The following is a 19,361-nucleotide window of genomic DNA, read 5'->3' as shown; positions in this document are numbered from 1 at the left end:
AAACCACAGGTGACTCCATGAACTACAATTCCCAGCGTTCCCTGCCAGCCACAAAGCTCCTCTGTGACCCTGGGACACGGACACCTGTAGTCAGAGCGCCTGATGCTGCGAGCAGAAGGGATGCTGGGATTTGTAGTTCAGCAGGACAGGTGCGCTGCAGAGGTCACGTGACAGGTGCAGTCCGCTATCCTGCCAATCATCTCCCTGTAGTAGGGGAGGGGGGGTGCAGGGAGTGTCCGGCCGGAAGTGACGTCACCGTTCACCTGCTGCTGGCTGGGCAGAGCCGGGAGGCAGCGCACAGTGAGCGGGGAGTCTGCGCTGCGCACGGTGTCCGGCACCTCACAGTTCACCGCGGGCTACTGACGGCCGGGTCTGGGCGGATATTACCGGCGCACCTTGTGGAGCAGCAGGCGGCGGGATGGCGATACTTGTACGACTCTCCCTCCTCACCCTGAGCTGCGGTAAGTGCCGCCGTGCGCCCGTGTCCTCAGCACTCGCTCTTCATTAACTATTACCGCTTACAGCAGAAGCTGCGACTTTCCCCCGCGGCTGGAGATGCAGGTCCTGAGCTCGGCGCTGCTCGGAGCGTCCGCTGTGTGTGCGCCGCACAGGACAAAGTGTCGCACACCTGCGCCCGGCAGCCGAGCCCCGGAGGGAACAGTAACTTGTCGCGGGCGGCGGGGATCCGCTCTGCTTTGTTTTCAGCCAGAGAACAATAAATCCACATTTATCTCCCCATCAGGAGCCTTGTGTGTCAGGGACAGAATACTCCAGAGACTGTTGTAGGGTCATCTTTATCACCGTGTATGGGGGAGGGGGTGGAGGGTACATGGGGGCTGGTAATGGGGGAGGGGGTTTGGATGGTGCTAGCAGGGGGGTGTTTGGAGGGTGTTGATAACGGTGGCGTCGTTTGGATGGCGCTGGGGAACGGGGAGTGGGGCACTGCTTGGATGGCGCTGGGGAACGGGGAGTGGGGCGCTGCTTGGATGGCGCTGGGGAACGGGGAGTGGGGCGCTGCTTGGATGGCGCTGGGGAACGGGGAGTGGGGCGCTGCTTGGATGGCGCTGGGGAACGGGGAGTGGGGCGCTGCTTGGATGGCGCTGGGGAACGGGGAGTGGGGCGCTGCTTGGATGGCGCTGGGGAACGGGGAGTGGGGCGCTGCTTGGATGGCGCTGGGGAACGGGGAGTGGGGCGCTGCTTGGATGGCGCTGGGGAACGGGGAGTGGGGCGCTGCTTGGATGGCGCTGGGGGACGGGGAGTGGGGCGCTGCTTGGATGGCGCTGGGGGACGGGGAGTGGGGCGCTGCTTGGATGGCGCTGGGGGACGGGGAGTGGGGCGCTGCTTGGATGGCGCTGGGGGACGGGGAGTGGGGCGCTGCTTGGATGGCGCTGGGGGACGGGGAGTGGGGCGCTGCTTGGATGGCGCTGGGGGACGGGGAGTGGGGCGCTGCTTGGATGGCGCTGGGGGACGGGGAGTGGGGCGCTGCTTGGATGGCGCTGGGGGACGGGGAGTGGGGCGCTGCTTGGATGGCGCTGGGGGACGGGGAGTGGGGCGCTGCTTGGATGGCGCTGGGGGACGGGGAGTGGGGCGCTGCTTGGATGGCGCTGGGGGACGGGGAGTGGGGCGCTGCTTGGATGGCGCTGGGGGACGGGGAGTGGGGCGCTGCTTGGATGGCGCTGGGGGACGGGGAGTGGGGCGCCGCTTGGATGGCGCTGGGGGACGGGGAGTGGGGCGCCGCTTGGATGGCGCTGGGGGACGGGGAGTGGGGCGCCGCTTGGATGGCGCTGGGGGACGGGGAGTGGGGCGCCGCTTGGATGGCGCTGGGGGACGGGGAGTGGGGCGCCGCTTGGATGGCGCTGGGGGACGGGGAGTGGGGCGCCGCTTGGATGGCGCTGGGGGACGGGGAGTGGGGCGCCGCTTGGATGGCGCCGGGGGACGGGGAGTGGGGCGCCGCTTGGATGGCGCCGGGGAACGGGGCGCCGCTTGGATGGCGCCGGGGAACGGGGCGCCGCTTGGAGGGCGCCGGGGAACGGGGCGCCGCTTGGAGGGCGCCGGGGAACGGGGCGCCGCTTGGAGGGCGCCGGGGAACGGGGCGCCGCTTGGAGGGCGCCGTGGGAGGGGGTGCTGTTTGGATGGCGCTGGGGAACGGGGAGTGGGGCGCCGCTTGGAGGGCGCCGTGGGAGGGGGTGCTGTTTGGATGGCACTGGTAATGGGGGGGTTAAGTGGTGCTACAAAGACTTATCAGTGGGCTGTGGAGATATAGTGGTGAGTACGTGAGTGGGGTGTAGTGAATTAGGTCCTATATCGCCGGCTCTGGTTTATACTTTCTTGCTTTGTCTTTTGCACAGATCTTGGATATTTTGTGATCACCTACACTACAATCCAGTGAGCAGCTCTCATTGGGGGTGGGGGGGGGGATTTTATTTTTTGCATTACTACATGAAAGGGTTAATCGTGTAGATTTCTACCCTGTACTGCCTCCTGGCACTGTGCCCTTTATGTCTAGCATGTACTTATGATCTGATTATCTGGGTTGATGGGCACATAGCTTTGACAAGTAACCAGGATGACCACCTCTTGAGGTGTTGGTGGGTTTCTGCCTTCTGAATCCTATTGTAATCATCAGTCGCGGTCACATTTACCCCACAAGAAACATAGAAATACGTTGTGTTGATGCGCCACTTGGTGAGTCAAGAGGATGAGGACGCCGCTCCTCCCTTATTCTTGAACTGAAAGTCTGTGACCTAAGGGGTATTTTGGGGTTACGGCCTCCTTAGGTCTGTGGCTTCGGTCGATCTGAGCTGTGTAGTACCCACCTCAAGGGACTGCCCCATGTTCTGTTACTCGTGGAGCAGATTGTGGCTTGTCCGTGCTGCTCAGGGGTCTCTGATCAGGCTCCTCTTATCTCTGCCCCATGGTCCATTTTGTTTCATTAGCTGAAAGTTGCCCTCTTCCCTCCCTCCTCCATGTGCTTTTTCTTCTTTATCTTCTTCCCATTGTGGTCGCTGGGGGGTTTCTTACATTGGGGGATGGTGATGGAGACCTGATCCTATTAAACAATAAATAAGAGGGGTCTTAACCAGAGGTGAGGAGGGGGCTGCTGACAGTCTGCTCGGCTGAAAGACGCATCTCATTTCCTTTGATGAAACATTCATTGGGTGTCAAAAATGTATCAATTATTTATCTATTTGTAGCAACAATGTCACAACTGTAAACAGAGCGGAACAGGAAAGTAAAGCGAGACTGGAGACTGGAATCGGTGAGTCTGAGCCTTGTGATGGCAGAACCAGCTCCATTATACATGTCTGGGTATACAGAACTGGGATCCGACAGGTGGTACTGGTGTACGACGAGGCTATAGCGTCCTCCAAAGCATAAGAAAAGGACATGAGATGGTCCAGGATCCGGCAATTATTGTCCACTCACATGATGCAATGCTTCTGGAGTCAGACAACCATATAAAAATTAGTGTTATTCTCATCCATGTGCAGTCTGTATATGAGCTGTGTTCATTTTTTTTTCTACACACGACAGCTGTTAATAATTTGCAGCTCCATTCACAGTTTCCTTTCTTATATAATTGCAGCGGATCCGTCCAAATTAGATGCTATACGGTGACATACAATTTTTTTTTTCTTGCACCCATAGACATCAGTGGGTGAGTCTCAACTGATTTCTGTAGTGAAAAAAATATTGGTTTTCTGCACTTAAAAGGAACCAATCACCAGGCTTTTTGTATATAGCCCAAAGCCAGTGCTATACTGGCACGATCAGGCTGATTCTATACATTATCAAGTGAAAAAGGGTATACATAAAAACTAAGTACAACAATCATTAACAATACAGGGAATAGGGCTCACAGTCTACAGGGAATGGATGAGGATACAGGAGGTGAGGACAGAGCTGGTTGCGCAGTGATGTACTGGTCTAAGAGTTATTGTAGGTTGTAGGCTTGTCGGAAGAGGTGGGTCTTCAGGTTCTTCTTGAAGCTTTTCACGGTAGGAGAGAGTCTGATATGCTGGGGTAAAGCATTCCAAAGTATGGGGGAGGCACGGGAGAAAAATTCTATGCCAGAGTTCACCAACTCCAGTCCTCAAGGACCACCAACATTGCATGTTTTTAGGATTTCCTTAGCATTGCATGGGTGTTGGAATGATCACCTGTGCAATACTAAGGAAATCCTGAAAACATGCACTGTTGGTGGCCCTTGAGGATTGGAGATGATGACCCCTGTTCTATGCGATTGTGGGATGAGAAGATAAGAGAGGAGTAGAGCAGGAGATCTTGTTAGGATCTGAGGTTGTATGCAGGTAGATACCGGGAGACTAGGAAATACATACCATTAGTGGTCAGCTCGGATGTTTAGGTTTTGAAATCCAAAAAAGTAAAGTTTATAAAATCATAAGCTTCTTGAGTGACAGCAGCTGAGGATCAGATAATATCTGGGGGGGTATTCATACTTATCCCCTCCCTCTGTTAGAATTACCATAAGTATTATACAATCGATTTACATTTTCATTTGCAGGACCTGTGGGAGGTCATACCCATGTGACCAGAAGGGGCGGGGCCTCAGCCAAAAAAGCTGGTGCCACAAAGCAACATTTTTCTGTTGGCTGAGGCCCCGCCCCTTCTGGTCACATGAGTATGACATCACAGAAGTCCTGCAAGTGAAAAAGTGAATCGTTTGTATCATACTTATGCTAATTCTAACAGGTGAAGGGGATAACTATGAATACCCCCCCAGATATTATCTGGTCCTCAGCTGCTGTCACTCAAGAAGCTGCCGATTTTATAAACTTTACTTTCATGTATTTCAAAACCTAATCGTCTGAGCTGACAACTAAAGGTATGTATAGAATCAGCCTGATAGTGCCAGTATAGCACTGGCTTCAAGTTATATATGAAAATCCTGGTGATTGGTTCCCTTTAAATAAATTTAGTCCGATGTCAGTTTTTTTTTTTTCCCGACGAATAATAATATAGTAGTAATTTTATTTACTTATATAGCGCTATTAATTCCACAGCGCTTTACATACATTTGCAACACTGTCCCCATTGGGGCTCAGAATCTAGAGTCCCTATCTGTATGTCTTTGGAGTGTGGGAGGAAACCAAAGACCCCGGAGGAAACCCACACAAACACGGGGAGAACATACAAACTCCTTGCAGATAGTTTCCTTGGTGGGATTTGAACCCAGGACCCCAGCGCTGCAAGACTGGAGTGCTAACCACTGAGCCACTGTGCCGCCACGAATGGCAGTCAAACCAAAAATATGTTCGTGTGAGCCTGGGCTTCGGGTGAGCAATCCAGTAATGTGGCATGCGATAGCGGATGTCACATTTAGGCGGGGGTCAGACTGTTGTATATTCCTTCATCGGAGAGAACCGGGTCGATTGTGTAAATCGCACTGTAATGCTCTCGGATGAGGGGGTGGAGAATAAAAATCCTCTACTCCATTGTCAGTCTTTTTCCACGAAGATATTCACTTGTTTGGTGGACCAGCTTGGTCCGTGGAAAAGTTAATGTGCTTGGTTGGCCCCGTCTTATAACATTCATCCATTTTGCGATCCGATGTTGTGTGGGATCTCCCTCGGACAGAAGTTATGGTGGTGTGAACGTGCCCTTAAAAGAAACTATTGGCCTCCTATTTGCTGGCTTCCTGGCACCTCGTAGACTAGTAGGCCATGCCTGATGTCACACGTGCCACCATGCAATGTCATCACTGAGCCTACTCATCGGCAGAGGTGCCGGCAGGGGTTAGGTGTGCAGGGCTCTTGTCTGCCGGCTGCTGGACCAGGGTCCTGTCACTCTTTTTGATCAACTACACCTTCATGCCAATGAGACACATGAACAATTGAGCAATGCACATCTCGTATTTAATGCATATTCCACTCCATAAGGGATTTTTAGAAAGAATTGAAAACGAGTTTTAAAGGCTGAGTATAAAATATAACAACTTTATTTGATATGAAAAGGTTAAAAAGATTCCGTTTATATAATTACAATATCATGGTGCTGAATGATGGGTGAGAACCCACATGCTAGTGAGAGAGCCCAAGCAAGATCACCAAAGGAATGGGAAGTCCAAGAGAGAAGGACTCGGTATAACTATAATCATATCCTGGCTGGCAAGTGGGGAGCCTCCAACACATACTCCAAAAGTATAATGGATAGACTACCATGCAACTGACCAGTGTCAGGCTATGTCTATGCAAGAGGCAACAAACGAGTCAGCATAAAATTTATAAGGTTAAAGTCCTAAGACTTACACATGGCTAGGATGGTCGCCTGGACGTCTCACAGCAAGAAAAGAACCCTCCAACGCGCGTTTCGCGGTACAGTAGATGTTACGAGCTTCTTCAGGGAAGAATATGACAAGAATTCTTCATGCCAATGTGACATTTCAAATACTAAATAAAAAAAATTGCAAGCAACTTTGCTACTATAACGAAGACTTTGGATTTTCTGTAGTAGTTACACGGTTAAAGAAAAGGGATATATCCTTCCGTTCAGGACTCCAGGAGAGATGGGTAGGTGCACGGCTCTGTTAGAGGCTGACATGACCGATCCCTGGACTGTTAGTGATCTCGTGTGACCGGTGTATATACGTTTCTGTCCGGCACTCGTAGATCCTCGCAGTCGGCACTGTGAATTATTTATTCACCCCAGGCCATGGCGTTTATCTCCCTTGTACACATCTAATTATTCCTGGTGCTCCTCACTATTTATCTCGTCCCTCCAGCCCCTATTGTCACTGAGGGACGATCTGTCATTAGTGAGAACAGTTTTATTTATTTCCGTCTTTTTTATCATTCACCTTTAGCCGTGTTATCTGCAGCCTGCGCCTCTCCAGCTGCTGCTCGACTATAACTCCTATCATCCATGGCCGCAAGTTTTACCAGATAGACGACTGCCATTTAAAATAGTATACCAGCAGTTCCAGGCATTTCATAGCATATCTGCTATCTGTCCAGCTGTTAGAGGGGCTGTCAGCCCCATGGGGGGGTACCCAGGGGATAAGCAGAAGAGCAGTCTGGTTGGCTGAAATACTTGTTTCCAATACTTGTAAAATGTAGCTGATTGTTATAGTTAGGCCTAAGGCTAGTTTCACACTTGCGTTGGGTTGAATCCGCTGGGTCCGTTGCTGCGTCGGTTTGACGCATCCATTATTTTTGTGTTGTCAACGGATGCAACGGGTCCGTTATTTCACAGGAATCAGTTAACTGATTCCTGTGAAATAACGGACCCATTGCATCCATTTGGCGTCCATTAGGCGTCCGTTTAACGGAATGAGTCGGCTCAGTTTTTTTTTTTTCATTCTGCGCATGCTCAGTAGAAATAAGCGGAATCCAGCGGCGGATTCCGTTGTAAAGCACTTTACAGCGGAATCCGCCACCATAGGGATCCATTATAACTATTGACGGATGTAACGGAATCCGCCGCTCGGCGTCATTTTAACGCAAGCAATTAACGTTACATGCTGCGTTCCTTCCACCAAGCGGAAGCAACGCAGCGTCGGCCAGCGGAAGCAACGCAGGTACATCCATCGCAATCTGTCATCCATACAAGTCTATGGAAAACAGCGGAATCCGTTAACGGATTCCGCTGTTTTCCAAAACGGCGGATTACGACTAAAGGGAAAAAACGCAAGTGTGAAAGTACCCTAAGACACACGGCGAAAATTGGAGTGAGTGGAATGTGATAAAACATCGCATTCCACTCGGACCAATATTACTCTGTGCGCCAGCACCCATGAGCGATTATTTTCTCAGCCCTAATCGGACCGAGAAAACAGTCGCAGCATGCTGCGAGTGTAATGCGATCCAGGTTTCTCTCGTACCCATTAAAGTCTATGGGGCGAGAGAAAAATGGCTCTGCACTCGCAGAACACCGGTGTACCCCGTGAGTGTAGGGCGACAATGGCAATAGCCGGCTACGGAGGAGAGAGGGAGATAAATCCCGCCCCCCCCCCCCCGCAGCTGTGGTCCGATCGCAAGATCAGCCCTCATTCGCAGTGACACTCGCATGACACTTGGCTCCCGCTGTACTGCCAGAGTGAGCAGAGTGTCATGCGAGTGTCACAGTAGTCCCCCGTGTGGCCCTGGCCGAATTAGAAACATTTCCTTCGTTGACTCTTCCACCAGACCCCCGAGATCAGGGGTTAATTTTTCATGATTCAGTTGACCACCTTTTATATAGTTTGATCATCGCTTAAATGGAAAATCCTACTTCACTGTAAATCCACATCTCGTGTCCTCCTTGCGTCTGGCCTCAGACTTGTGGTCTCATCATCATCATCAATCATTCTCCATTCGTACCAATCCTTATTTCCTCTTAGAGGTAACATTCTCCCAGAAGGGTCCCTTTAAGTATATCTGTCTCCGGTGTATATAGTGTGAGTTCTCCATAGTGCAGTATGTGTCGTTGCTCGCGGGAGCGTCAGGTCCTATATTTTGGTATTTTTTTCCCCCCTCGGTGCATTGTTGCCCCTGGTCCGGTTCTTGTTGTTTATTGGTGGCAGTGTCTGGAGTGTACAAGCTGTGTATAGCAGGAATATATTTTACAGGTGGCTGTAAACAGGTTTCCGCACTGGAGTCCTGGTCCTGAGGTGAAGGCAGCCTCCGCTCTACGCGCAGACAATCGTTTTGTTGGGTGTCTGTGCCCCTCTTACATACACCTGGTCACCACGGCAGCTCAATGAGACGGGGTTCTCTGGGAACATTGGTGGTTTATATATCTTTAATCCAATGATTGCAAATATCTGTTCCAAGTTGCCAAATCCCACCGCTGAAGGTGAGCAGTATGGCAGCGGTTGACTTGCCGTCCATTGTGGTGCGGTTGTTTTTCCTCTCCTGTGCAGGTGAGCAGGGTAAATCGGTGGAGAACGATGTGTTCTTCTCTTGGACCGCATGTTTGTATTGTGAAATAGTTTGTGTGGAGGCTGCGCTCCCTCCTCTGTGCCTTCGCCCTTTGTCCTCCTGGAGCGGAGCTTATCTCCAGTGAGTGGGCATCTGTGGATTTTCAGCCTCCAGCTCGGAGTTATGTGCTGACAAACCCCAGCTCCGGCTTCTTATCTGTACTCTGCTGATGTTAACCGAGAAACGAGCGTGTAGTCTGGAAACTCATATCTACATGTCCCGCTTTGATGGTACCTGCCAAGAATTTGGATGACTTGTAGGAAACTTCTAGAGTCTTCAAATGCAAATGACGATCTCCTTCCCGGCTTTATCCTGCTGCTGAATACACTCAAGATCTCACCCGATTTTATGGCTTCGCACAGTGAAACCATCAGTGAGCGGCCATACAATGCCTCCCCGGACACAATGAGTATCTGAGGAGGCTTTTCTTCTGTGGTCAGAGCATGGCAACATCCTACAGAGGCCTTTGTGTGGCTGAAGCTGGTGATGGGATTCACCTCTGATCCTTCCAGTGTCCTGATGAATTAGGTCCTGGTCGTTGTCAGTCTGTTCTTAAATTTTCTAGTCCTAATTCTGTCATCCAGAGATGACGCTCGCAGTTGACTATGTTCTACCTTAGTGTCTCCGTGACTTCACATATTGGTGAATGGCGGTTTGCTCCATAATGATTCAGCGACATGGGCCACCACATCTCACATTATGGAAGTATATGCTTCACCAGAAGATGGTGCCATGAGGAAATGCCACCTTCACAAGATGATCTCACCCAACCTTACCATACACTGGGGAGCTTGGCCAAATGTTCATTTGTTCTCAAAGGGGCAGTGGAGGAAGCTGCTGACCGGAAGCCCCGGTAGGTGTCTTCTCGCAGACAACCAAAGATTTAGGCTAGCTGTATGCATTAGATGGCGGTCAGCTGGATGATTCTTCTGCCAATCACTCAGCCTGCAACCATATGGGGCGTCTCTCCCTTAGGCCCCCTTCACATGTTCGTGATAAAACACACGTATTTCACTGTCCGTGTTGTAGGTGTGTATGGTCATCAGTGTGCCGTGATTGTGGCACAAGTGTGATAGCACACGGAGATCAAGAAGTTTTCACTCCTGTCTCCGGCGCTTCTGCTGCTTCCGGGTCCACGGTGCAGTGAATATTCATGAGCATAATGAACGGGCCCTTAAGCAAGCGACTACAGCGGTGAAGACAGGTGAGTATAGACAATTTCAAAGATACGCATTTTCTCCGGTACGTGACACGTGGGTCACATCAGTGTATGGTACGTGTGACACCTGTGCTGCCGGAGAAAAACGGACTTGTCTAATTGCAGAACACACAAACATACGTCCATGAAAAAACACATGAGCACAGACCCAATTGATTTAATGGGTCTGCGTGTCTGTGTCTCCGGTACGTATGAAAACAGATGTCACACGTACCGAAGACACGGATGTGTGGAGACCTAACACAGGAGCACTCAATCATCCGAGAAAGCTGCCGAGAACATCTCAGGGAGAATAGTGCTATTGGCAGTCTGACATCTGAAATGCTCTATCGATATCTTCAGAGTAGACTGGCAGCAGATCCCGTTGGTATTGGTGGGTTCAGCTGACATTAGCCTAATGTGTATGATGGTGCTTAAAGGGAAACTGTCACCAGGTTTTTCCTCCCCCATCTGAGAGCATCAAAATGTAGAGACAGAGACCCTGATTCCAGTGATGTCACTTACTGAGCTTTTTGCTTTCTTTTTGATAAAATCACTGTTTTCTCTGCTGCTGCAGATGAGCATAAACATGAGCTCTGTATAACTGCGAGGACTATCTGGCAGCACGACAGGTAGTCCTGTAATGATGATCTCCTGCTGATTAAACAGTGATTTTATCAAAACTACACTAAGCAGCCCAATAAGTCACACATCGCTGTAATCGGGGTCTGTGTCTCTATATTATGCTGCTCTCAGCTTAGGTGGCAAAAACCTGATGACAGCTTCCCTTTAAGAGTTGAAATTTTGACTGCTCTACCACCCTGACATCACCTATTACAAAACCTCACATACACAATTACGCTGTTTGCCAATTTTGCCCGGTTTGGCCAACTTGAGTGCTTGTGGGCTGCAAATTAACCCTAAGGGTCCGATTACCGACCAGCGGCATGATGCAACCACCAATCTGTCATAATTTACCGATCGGCGTCTCTTGAATGCCGGGCAGACAAAGTAAACAATGCGCACTGTGCCATCTGTACCGTATTGATCAGTGCACATAGGCTTATTGGTCTCCGCAGTGCCAGTCCTGATCATGCACCGTCAAGAACAATGATGTTTTATGCTCCATTTTACCAAATGACCGAGCATTTTGCCTCTGTTTACACGGCAAGATAATTGTGAATCGTGATTTTAACATGGTTTTCGTCTGTTTGCACTGTTTTTGCTCTATTTTAGCATGGATGGCTCATCAAAGACGTCTTCATAGGGTTAAGTTTCTCCAATGGAGTGCAAGAGTCGGTCGACTTGCCCTTGTTGGGTTGATATTCATCGGTAGCAATAGCGTAGTAGACTGTTCTCCAACCGGTGCGGAGCCACGGGCTGGAGATCACCGGCCGGTGGCATTTGCCCTTTAGATAAATGAGCTGTTTGGTGCGATGGGCATGGTTTCATCACGCCATTATCACCATTGTGGATCTGTTAGTCACAGCATTGTCGCTGGTGGACTCTTTCATTAGTCACCGGCTGTAAGGAAGCGAGCGGAGCTCTGCTGATTTGGTATAGTTCACTGGAACAACAGCACTGATTAGATCCTATCATGTGAGGCGCTCGCTGCAATTTCATGCTCCGACTCTTGCCGCTTCCTGCCTTGTTACACCATTGCTGGAAATAATGAGAGATTTACTTCTGTGTAAGGACTGATGTGGCCTGTGTGCCCAGATCCGCGCCCGTGAGATTGGGCTGACTGATGCTCCACACAACTGACGAAGTAATATCCTACTATAAACCAGAGCAAATAATTACCGTGGACGAGGAGCAGGACAATGGGGGGGGGGGGGGTTTGTAGTATTCCTTCAGTGGATTGGCAAAAAAAACCTGTAAGAGGCCTTTTAGCATGGGCAATGGTTGCCCAAGTGTATGAGATTGATAGGCAGGGATTAGCCATTGATGATCACATCTATTACACTCAGTAGGATAATCATTGGTCAAGGAGATATAACACCGGCAAAAGTGAATGGGAGCAAACTATCCTACACATGATCGCTAGGGAGGACCCCCCCCCCCCCTAGGTAGCGAAGGGCGCCCCCCCCCCCCCCTAGGTAGCGAAGGGCGCCCCCCCCCCCCCTAGGTAGCGAAGGGCGCCCCCCCCCCCCTAGGTAGCGAAGGGCGCCCCCCCCCCCCCTAGGTAGCGAAGGGCGCCCCCCCCCCCCCCTAGGTAGCGAAGGGCGTCCCCCCCCCCCCCCCCAGGTAGCGAAGGGCGTCCCCCCCCCCCCCCCCCCCCAGGTAGCGAAGGGCGTCCCCCCCCCCCCCCAGGTAGCGAAGGGCGCCCCCCCCCCCTAGGTAGCGAAGGGCGCCCCCCCCCCCCCTAGGTAGCGAAGGGCGCCCCCCCCCCCCTAGGTAGCGAAGGGCGCCCCCCCCCCCAGGTAGCGAAGGGCGCCCTAGGGACTTGTCAATGGTATTGGCACCAGCTACAGACAGTAATCTGCCCCGTTTTTTAGTTACTTTCCCCTTTTGCTAGGTACCACATGGCTTTACTGTGTGCACTAGGACATTACAGGGCTTATCGCACCCTAGATTAGTCCTTTAAGGTTATGTGCCCACGCTGCGGAAAATGCGCGGAATTTGCCGCGATTTTTTTTTTGCGGAAATTCTGCGGATTTTTCAAAAATCTGCAGCACAACGAGTCCCGAGCCATTTCTATGGCATTTGGGGATTGCTGTGCCCATGCTGCGGTTTGTTCCGCAGCGGAAATAATGCGGATTCCCCTGCGGAAAAATCTGCAGCATGTGAATTATTCCTGTGGATTTCTCCGCAGGGTCCCATATACTTACCTGCTTTGATAGCAGACACCGGAGTCACTTTCTTCCGGTGGAGCGCGGTGGATCCAGGAGCAGCAAGGAGGTGGGCGGGGCCTGCATGAGCTCCGGTCATGTGACAGCCGGAGCTAGTTCAGGCCCGCCCACCTTCTCCTGCAGACGCTGACAGTGACCTGGCCGCCGGAAAGCGAGGTGCTGCATGATGGAGGCGAGTATGAACTCCCCCGATCACTCAGCACTTGTTCTGCATTGAGGATGCAGTGCCGAAGCCATGGTACTGTATCATCAGTGCAGAGTGACTGCAGGATATCCGCAAGACATTCCGCAATAAAACCGCAGCATGGAAACAGACAAGAGTTGTGCTGCGGTTTTCTGGGAGCTCCTGCAAATATAACTGCAGGACACTGTCCCCGTGGGCACATAGCCTAAAGAGTTCCACTCACCCGGTCAAGTGTCCAGTTTTTGCTCTTATTTTATTTCTGCCGTTCCCCTGACTACTGCAATTTTTAGTTTTTGTAAAATCCGCCATATGGTTTTAGAGATGGTTTTTTTTTTTTTTTTTTTTATTTAGTGCTAATCTTTTATGGTCTTTACAAAGAGGTGTGGCTAATGGTAGCTATGCAGAGCACCCTAAAGACACGCCCCCATATAATCCTGTGAGCCACGCCCCCATATAATCCTGTGAGCCACGCCCCCTTGTAATCACTGTTAATAAAGGCCATATATCTGGAACCGTATAGTGGATTTTAGAAAAAAAAAATGCATAACTCGGGGGGGAGCAATGGGAATAAGAGCAAAAACTGCCCAATTTTGATCTGGTGGCAGGTCCCCTTTAACATGGAGCCATGTTTTTCTCTCTAGGCACCCTCAGCATTTAGCCTTACTCCACCGAGCGAAGTCGCTGCCGGCCTAACATTTCCTCCTAGAGCGGCGATGTAATGTTACATCAATGTCAGACATGAGTTACATGGATGCCCAGAGCAAGAGCTGCTGCAGCGGTGGAGCGAGGCACATGGATAGGACACACACCTAATGGATTGTGTAGAAAATATCCATGTTTGTTGGTCTTTAGCAGCAATGCTGTGACTGTATATCCCACCGGGTATGGCAGGGCTGTGTCTGTTCCTGGGGTTAGGCGCCACCTGTGCTTACTGGGGAAATGTTCATCATCGGCTGATAGCAGAGGACACTGCGGCCCCGGCTTCCTGCTATAGACAGCAGCTGCGCCAGATGTTTACTGGACCCTCCTGTGTGGGTGCAGCAGTCTGTTTTTTGGGCTCTGATTCCTCCTCATTTTCCAATATTTCACTAATTAGTAAGAAACATGAGTAACATTGGATATAATGTATGCGCTGCTTAATCCAGGGGGTTATTTACTTTTTTAACTTTTAATTAGGGCTGAATGTGGCGCCACCAACATCAGTGTTCAGAATACAGCCGGCAAACCACAATCTGTGCAGGCGGGGGAGGGGGGGGGGGATTCTGTAGGGGCAGCATTTCTAAATACAATGAAGTATCAAAAATGTATGCCTTCCTCCAATATTGCAGTCACTTGATATATACTAGCTGTAGTACCTGACATTGCCCAAGACTGGCCCTCTGGCCCTCTGGCCCTCTGGCCCTCTGGCCCTCTGGCCCTCTGGCCCTCTGGCCCTCTGGCCCTCTGGCCCTCTGGCCCTCTGGCCCTCTGGCCCTCTGGCCCTCTGGCCCTCTGGCCCTCTGGCCCTCTGGCCCTCTCTATAACTACCAATAAGATACATTATAAAGTCTTGCAGCCCTCAAGTTAAAACTGCTTTGGGGGCATGTGCCAGTCAAAATGAATTGTGCTGTGTAATTTATAATCCACACAGATTGGGCGATTTCTATTCATCAGCACTTTGCAGCACTATGAGAGTTGGGACTTCCTTTTCCTTCCCAGTTTGCTTTCTGCCTACTTTCCTGAACTGAAATCCTGCCTCTGTTATACATGTATACGTTGTAATGAAAAAGTAGTTCCCTCCAAACTTCTTGTAATCCATCTTGACATCTCTGCTGTTAGACAGATTAAGACCAAAAATAATGGACAGCAAAACGGAGACCCCTAGGGACCAGTCTGTGGAGTCATTTTACTGACCCTAAGCATCATTATTGGTAAATAACATACATGTCAATTTCTCGTCATTGCATTGCCCATCAAATCAGCTAATTTATTGAAACGTCCATGTTTAAGAGGCGGCAGCCGTCCGTCCTGGGACCTTGGTAGATAATTTTTCTTCTCTAGCGGCATCATCACATAAGCCGATGTTTGATTTATTTTTCCACAATTGGATCATGTTAACAAAACGTTCTGTAATTGTAACCTAACTGTAGCAAATGCACCGTGCCTATCTCCATGCCCAGTCCTGCAGGCGAGTGTGTGAATATATCCGGGTGACTCGCAGCTGTATACTGTGTATGGTGAGTGATGTATGTATATTTATTCCCATTGGCGTACTGTTGGGTAACAGCAGCTGGCACCTGCATCTTTCTTTTCTGCCACGTTTCTGTTTTGGAAATTTAATACATCCGATACAGCGCACCCAGCTTCCTTTTGCAGAGGTAAATGAAAATTCCTCTTGAAACCTGGTGTCTTTAGCCAGTGAGCGGAGGCCGGAGTATTGGAGGACAGCCGCATGATGCCCACCGCGGCCATGGTGCAGCCACTTGTCATCGCACGTAGTGTACACACATGGTGGATTCTGTTACGGATTCCCCTACATTCTATATCACTTATACTACACTCTATTGTAGTATCTGGATGGCACATACACGGAGTACTGGTTACCAGTTCTGTAATATGCCAGTCCCATCCATCTGCTCCGTTACTGGGACCCTCAACAAACAAATCAACCGTCGGCTCTTTGGAGGTTTGCTTTGGATGTGGTGCAGGAAATCCAAGGGGAATCAGTAGTGATGTATTAGTGAGTTGCCTCTAATCTGTGCAGTGTTGCTGTGTTACTGACGGCTGATCCTCATTGTGGCTGCAGAAATGGAGGTATTTTAAAGGGACGTGGTCATCGGAGAAGCTTTCCTTTATATTTTGAACTGCTTGTGAGGTTTCTGCCTTTCCTTGCCACTGGTTGGGAAACACTATATAACCTATATCTTTAGTCCTGATGGCTACAGGGAGCAAGCTATCTGATGTGCCCATAAGCCCAGATGGGTTTTCACCAGCCAGCTCGTTTCGTCTCCTTAACGGGAACCTGTCGCCACTTTTTTGGCGTATAAGCTGCGGCCACCACCACCACCTTGCTCTTATATACAGCATGTTAGAATGCTGTATATAAGAGCCCAGGCCGGGGTATAACATAAAAAACACTTTAATACTTACCTAACGGTCGCGCTGTGGGTCATATGGGTGCCTCCTCTTTCGGCCATCTTCGTCCTCTTTCTGAAGCCTGTGTGCATGACGCGTCTACGTCATACACACTTGCAGGTCCCGCGCAGGCGCACTACAACACTTTGATCTGCCCTGCTCAGGACCTGAATGCCGGCGAGGGTGGATGACGTCAGACGCGTCATGCACCGTGGCTAGAGAAGAACAAAGATTACCAAAAAAGGCGGCAGAAGACAACGGAGACACCCATAAGGCCCACGGCGCGACAGTTAGGTAAGTATTATAAAGCGTTTTTGTGTTATACCCCCGGCCTGGGCTCTTATATACAACATGTTAGAATGCTGTATTTAAGAGCCTGGTGGTGGCCGCAGCTTATAGGCCGAATAAAACGGTGACAGGTTCCCTTTAAAGCTATGTTCACACACTGCGTCTTTTCTTAACCACAAAGATGCAGCGTTGCGTTTTTGGCCCAAAAAAACGCACCTGCTGCAAAAAATGCATGAAAAAGGCATGCTATTTTGCCCAAAAGCATTTAAGGCTACTTTCACACTTGCGTTGTTTTCCTTCCGTTACAATCCGCCCTTTTGGAAAACAGCGGAATCCGTTAACGGATTCCGCTGTTTCCCATAGACTTGTATGGATGACGGATTGTGCCAAAAGGACCTGCGTTGCTTCCGCTGGGCGACGCTCCGTTGCTTCCGCCCAGCGGGAGGAACGCAGCATGTAACGTTGTTTTAAACAGCGGAATCCTTAGGATTTCACTGCGCATACTTTTTTTTTTTTTTTTTAAATCACTAACTTTATTTTGTCTCGTGGTGGCCGAACGTTCAGCTGTGCGCCCGCCCGCCGGCAAGTGACAGCGCTCAGCTGTGCGCCCGCCCGCCGGCAAGTGACAGCGCTCAGCTGTGCGCCCGCCCGCCGGCAAGTGACAGCGCTCAGCTCAGCGCCCGCCCGCCGGCAAGTGACAGCGCTCAGGTGAGCGCCCGCCCGCCGGCTATTGAGAGTGATCAGCTGATCGTTCACAATAGTCTGCTGCCGGTAAAACTGTGTAAAGAAGAAGAAAAAAAAAAAAGCTTTCCGTTGTTTTGTACGATCCGTAGCATCCGTTGTGCCACTATATGCAATGCATGCGTTGCATCCGTGACAATGCAATGCTACGGAAGCCGTCCAATGCAAGTGTGAAACTAGCCTAAGTCAAATCTATTGACTGGAAGGGCTCAAAAACGCAAAAGGAATTGACATACTGCATCTTCAATAATGCAGCCAAAAAAATGCCCAGTGTGGACAGCAAAATAGAAATCTTAGGCTTTGTGCGCACACTGCGGTGTTTTTTTTTTCTGGCCCCAAAAAACACATCTGTGGCAAAAACGCATAAAAACACATGCGTCTTTGCTGCGTTTTTGACCCAATAAATTCAATGGGTGAAAAACGCAAAAAGAATTGACATGCTGCATCTTTTATGGTCACCACAAAAACGGAACAAAAAAAACTGCACTGTGCGGACAGCAAAAATAAATTCTCATAGACTTTGCTGGGGAATGAAATTCATGCAGATTTGAGATTAAAACTGCACCCAAAAAACTTGCAAAAACGCAGCGTGCGCACATAGCCATAGACTTTAATAAAAAGAAATGCATGCATTTAGGTGCGTCTTTGTGACCTAAGATGCAGTGTGTGAACATAGCCTTACACAGGTCACTGCCGGCCGTGTGGACACTGAATGATTAGTTAGACAGTTTATATTTTGTTGGCGGTACATCCACAGTTTATAGGGAGATGGACAGTGATTTATTTTCTTCCAGTATAAAGATCCAGTTTGCTGATAAGTGCAGCCTTCAGCCGGTCAGCGCCAAGTTTACACGGGCCGTGGTGACTTGGATAGGTTTGTTTTTTTTTTTTTTTTTTTTTTGGCGTAAACCTTTTTCTGGTCTCCATCATTTTGTGAAATGATGTATTATTTGCCTTTAAGAAATCTTAAGCAAGAAGCTCGTGTGGTTAGGGCTCAATCTGACCGCACTTTATCATGGACAGAAGCTGTGCTAGTTGTAGTCTATGGGGCTGTTCACATGTCCATGATTCTTGCAGACCAGGAAATCCACAACCTATTTCAGAGACCTGTCCGAGTGATCAAAGTAATCCATTCAAATCTATGGGTCCATGAAAGAAATCTGACAACTCAGATGGCAGCAGCGTTCTCTCCAGTCTTCATGTTTGAGGTTTTCAGGCCTCTGATTGTCGGTTGATTCTTGAAAATCTTATAAAGATCAGTCAGTTTTTTGCACGAGTCTGAATGTTCTTCTGATTCTCGCCATGTCAGGAGGATAGATTACGGTGACTGCACCAGTGGGGAGCTCAGGTTACTGTTGGCCTGTTTAGAAGTGGATATACCGGAAACTTAAAGGGAAGGTGTCGTCCAAAAACAAAAAAAAAATTCAATAACTGAAAAATGTAAAGTACTAATGTTTTATTGTTTTTTTAAATATTTGTTTTTAATTGAGCAAAATATAAAGAAAATAAAGTTTGATATTTTCCACTGTTAAACACTAGGGGGAGAAGCTGCTGAAATCCTACTGTAGAACTAGCTTACATTATAGCTGCAGTAAAAGTGGGTGGAGACTGCTCTCCTGTGTGTGATGTCACCTCCCCCTCCCAATCTGGGGGTTTCCAAAAGGATAAGAGAATGAAGTTTAGGATCACAGTGCGGAGCCATTTTGTTGTTGAACACAAGTGCCACCAAGGACAGCTACATAGTGCTCCCCACATAACGTTCTGCATGCCCCGGTCCAGCAATGTTCTGCCACATGCACGCCCACCCACAATGTTCTGCCACACACACGTACACACAATGCTCTGCCACATGCACCCACGCACGCGCACACAATGCTCTGCCACACGCACGCAGTGCTCTGCCGCACGCACGCAGTGGCAAGGAGAGTGAAGGGGGAGGCTAGCGGCTGCACGGGGGGGTTTCATTGGAGACGGTAGCAGTGGCCGCGAGGGTGAGGGGCACCGGTAGTCACAGAGGCCGAACAGGTGACAGGGGGAAACATTGACAGGGAGATGGTGCAGCGGCA

At 50.0% G+C, this 19,361-nt stretch overlaps 1 protein-coding gene across 3 annotated transcripts in view; it reads left to right on the top strand.

Annotated features, from left to right (window-relative positions):
- The first annotated feature begins 252 nt into the window (after window positions 1–252).
- Window positions 253–19,361, top strand: part of CXADR (CXADR cell adhesion molecule) — a 74,685-nt gene continuing 55,576 nt past the window's right edge. For all 3 annotated transcript variants that reach the window (XM_075335068.1, XM_075335067.1, XM_075335066.1), the window contains exon 1: window positions 253–461. In XM_075335068.1, coding sequence (XP_075191183.1) covers window positions 419–461 — 43 coding nt within the window. In that variant the 5' untranslated portion in view covers window positions 253–418. The remainder of the gene's footprint in view (window positions 462–19,361) is intronic.

The sequence above is a fragment of the Anomaloglossus baeobatrachus genome, chromosome 2 (assembly GCF_048569485.1).
Source record: "Anomaloglossus baeobatrachus isolate aAnoBae1 chromosome 2, aAnoBae1.hap1, whole genome shotgun sequence".
NCBI classification, from domain to species: domain Eukaryota; kingdom Metazoa; phylum Chordata; class Amphibia; order Anura; family Aromobatidae; genus Anomaloglossus; species Anomaloglossus baeobatrachus.
Note: the sequence above shows the minus strand (reverse complement) of the source record. Positions and strands in the feature narration are given on the sequence as shown.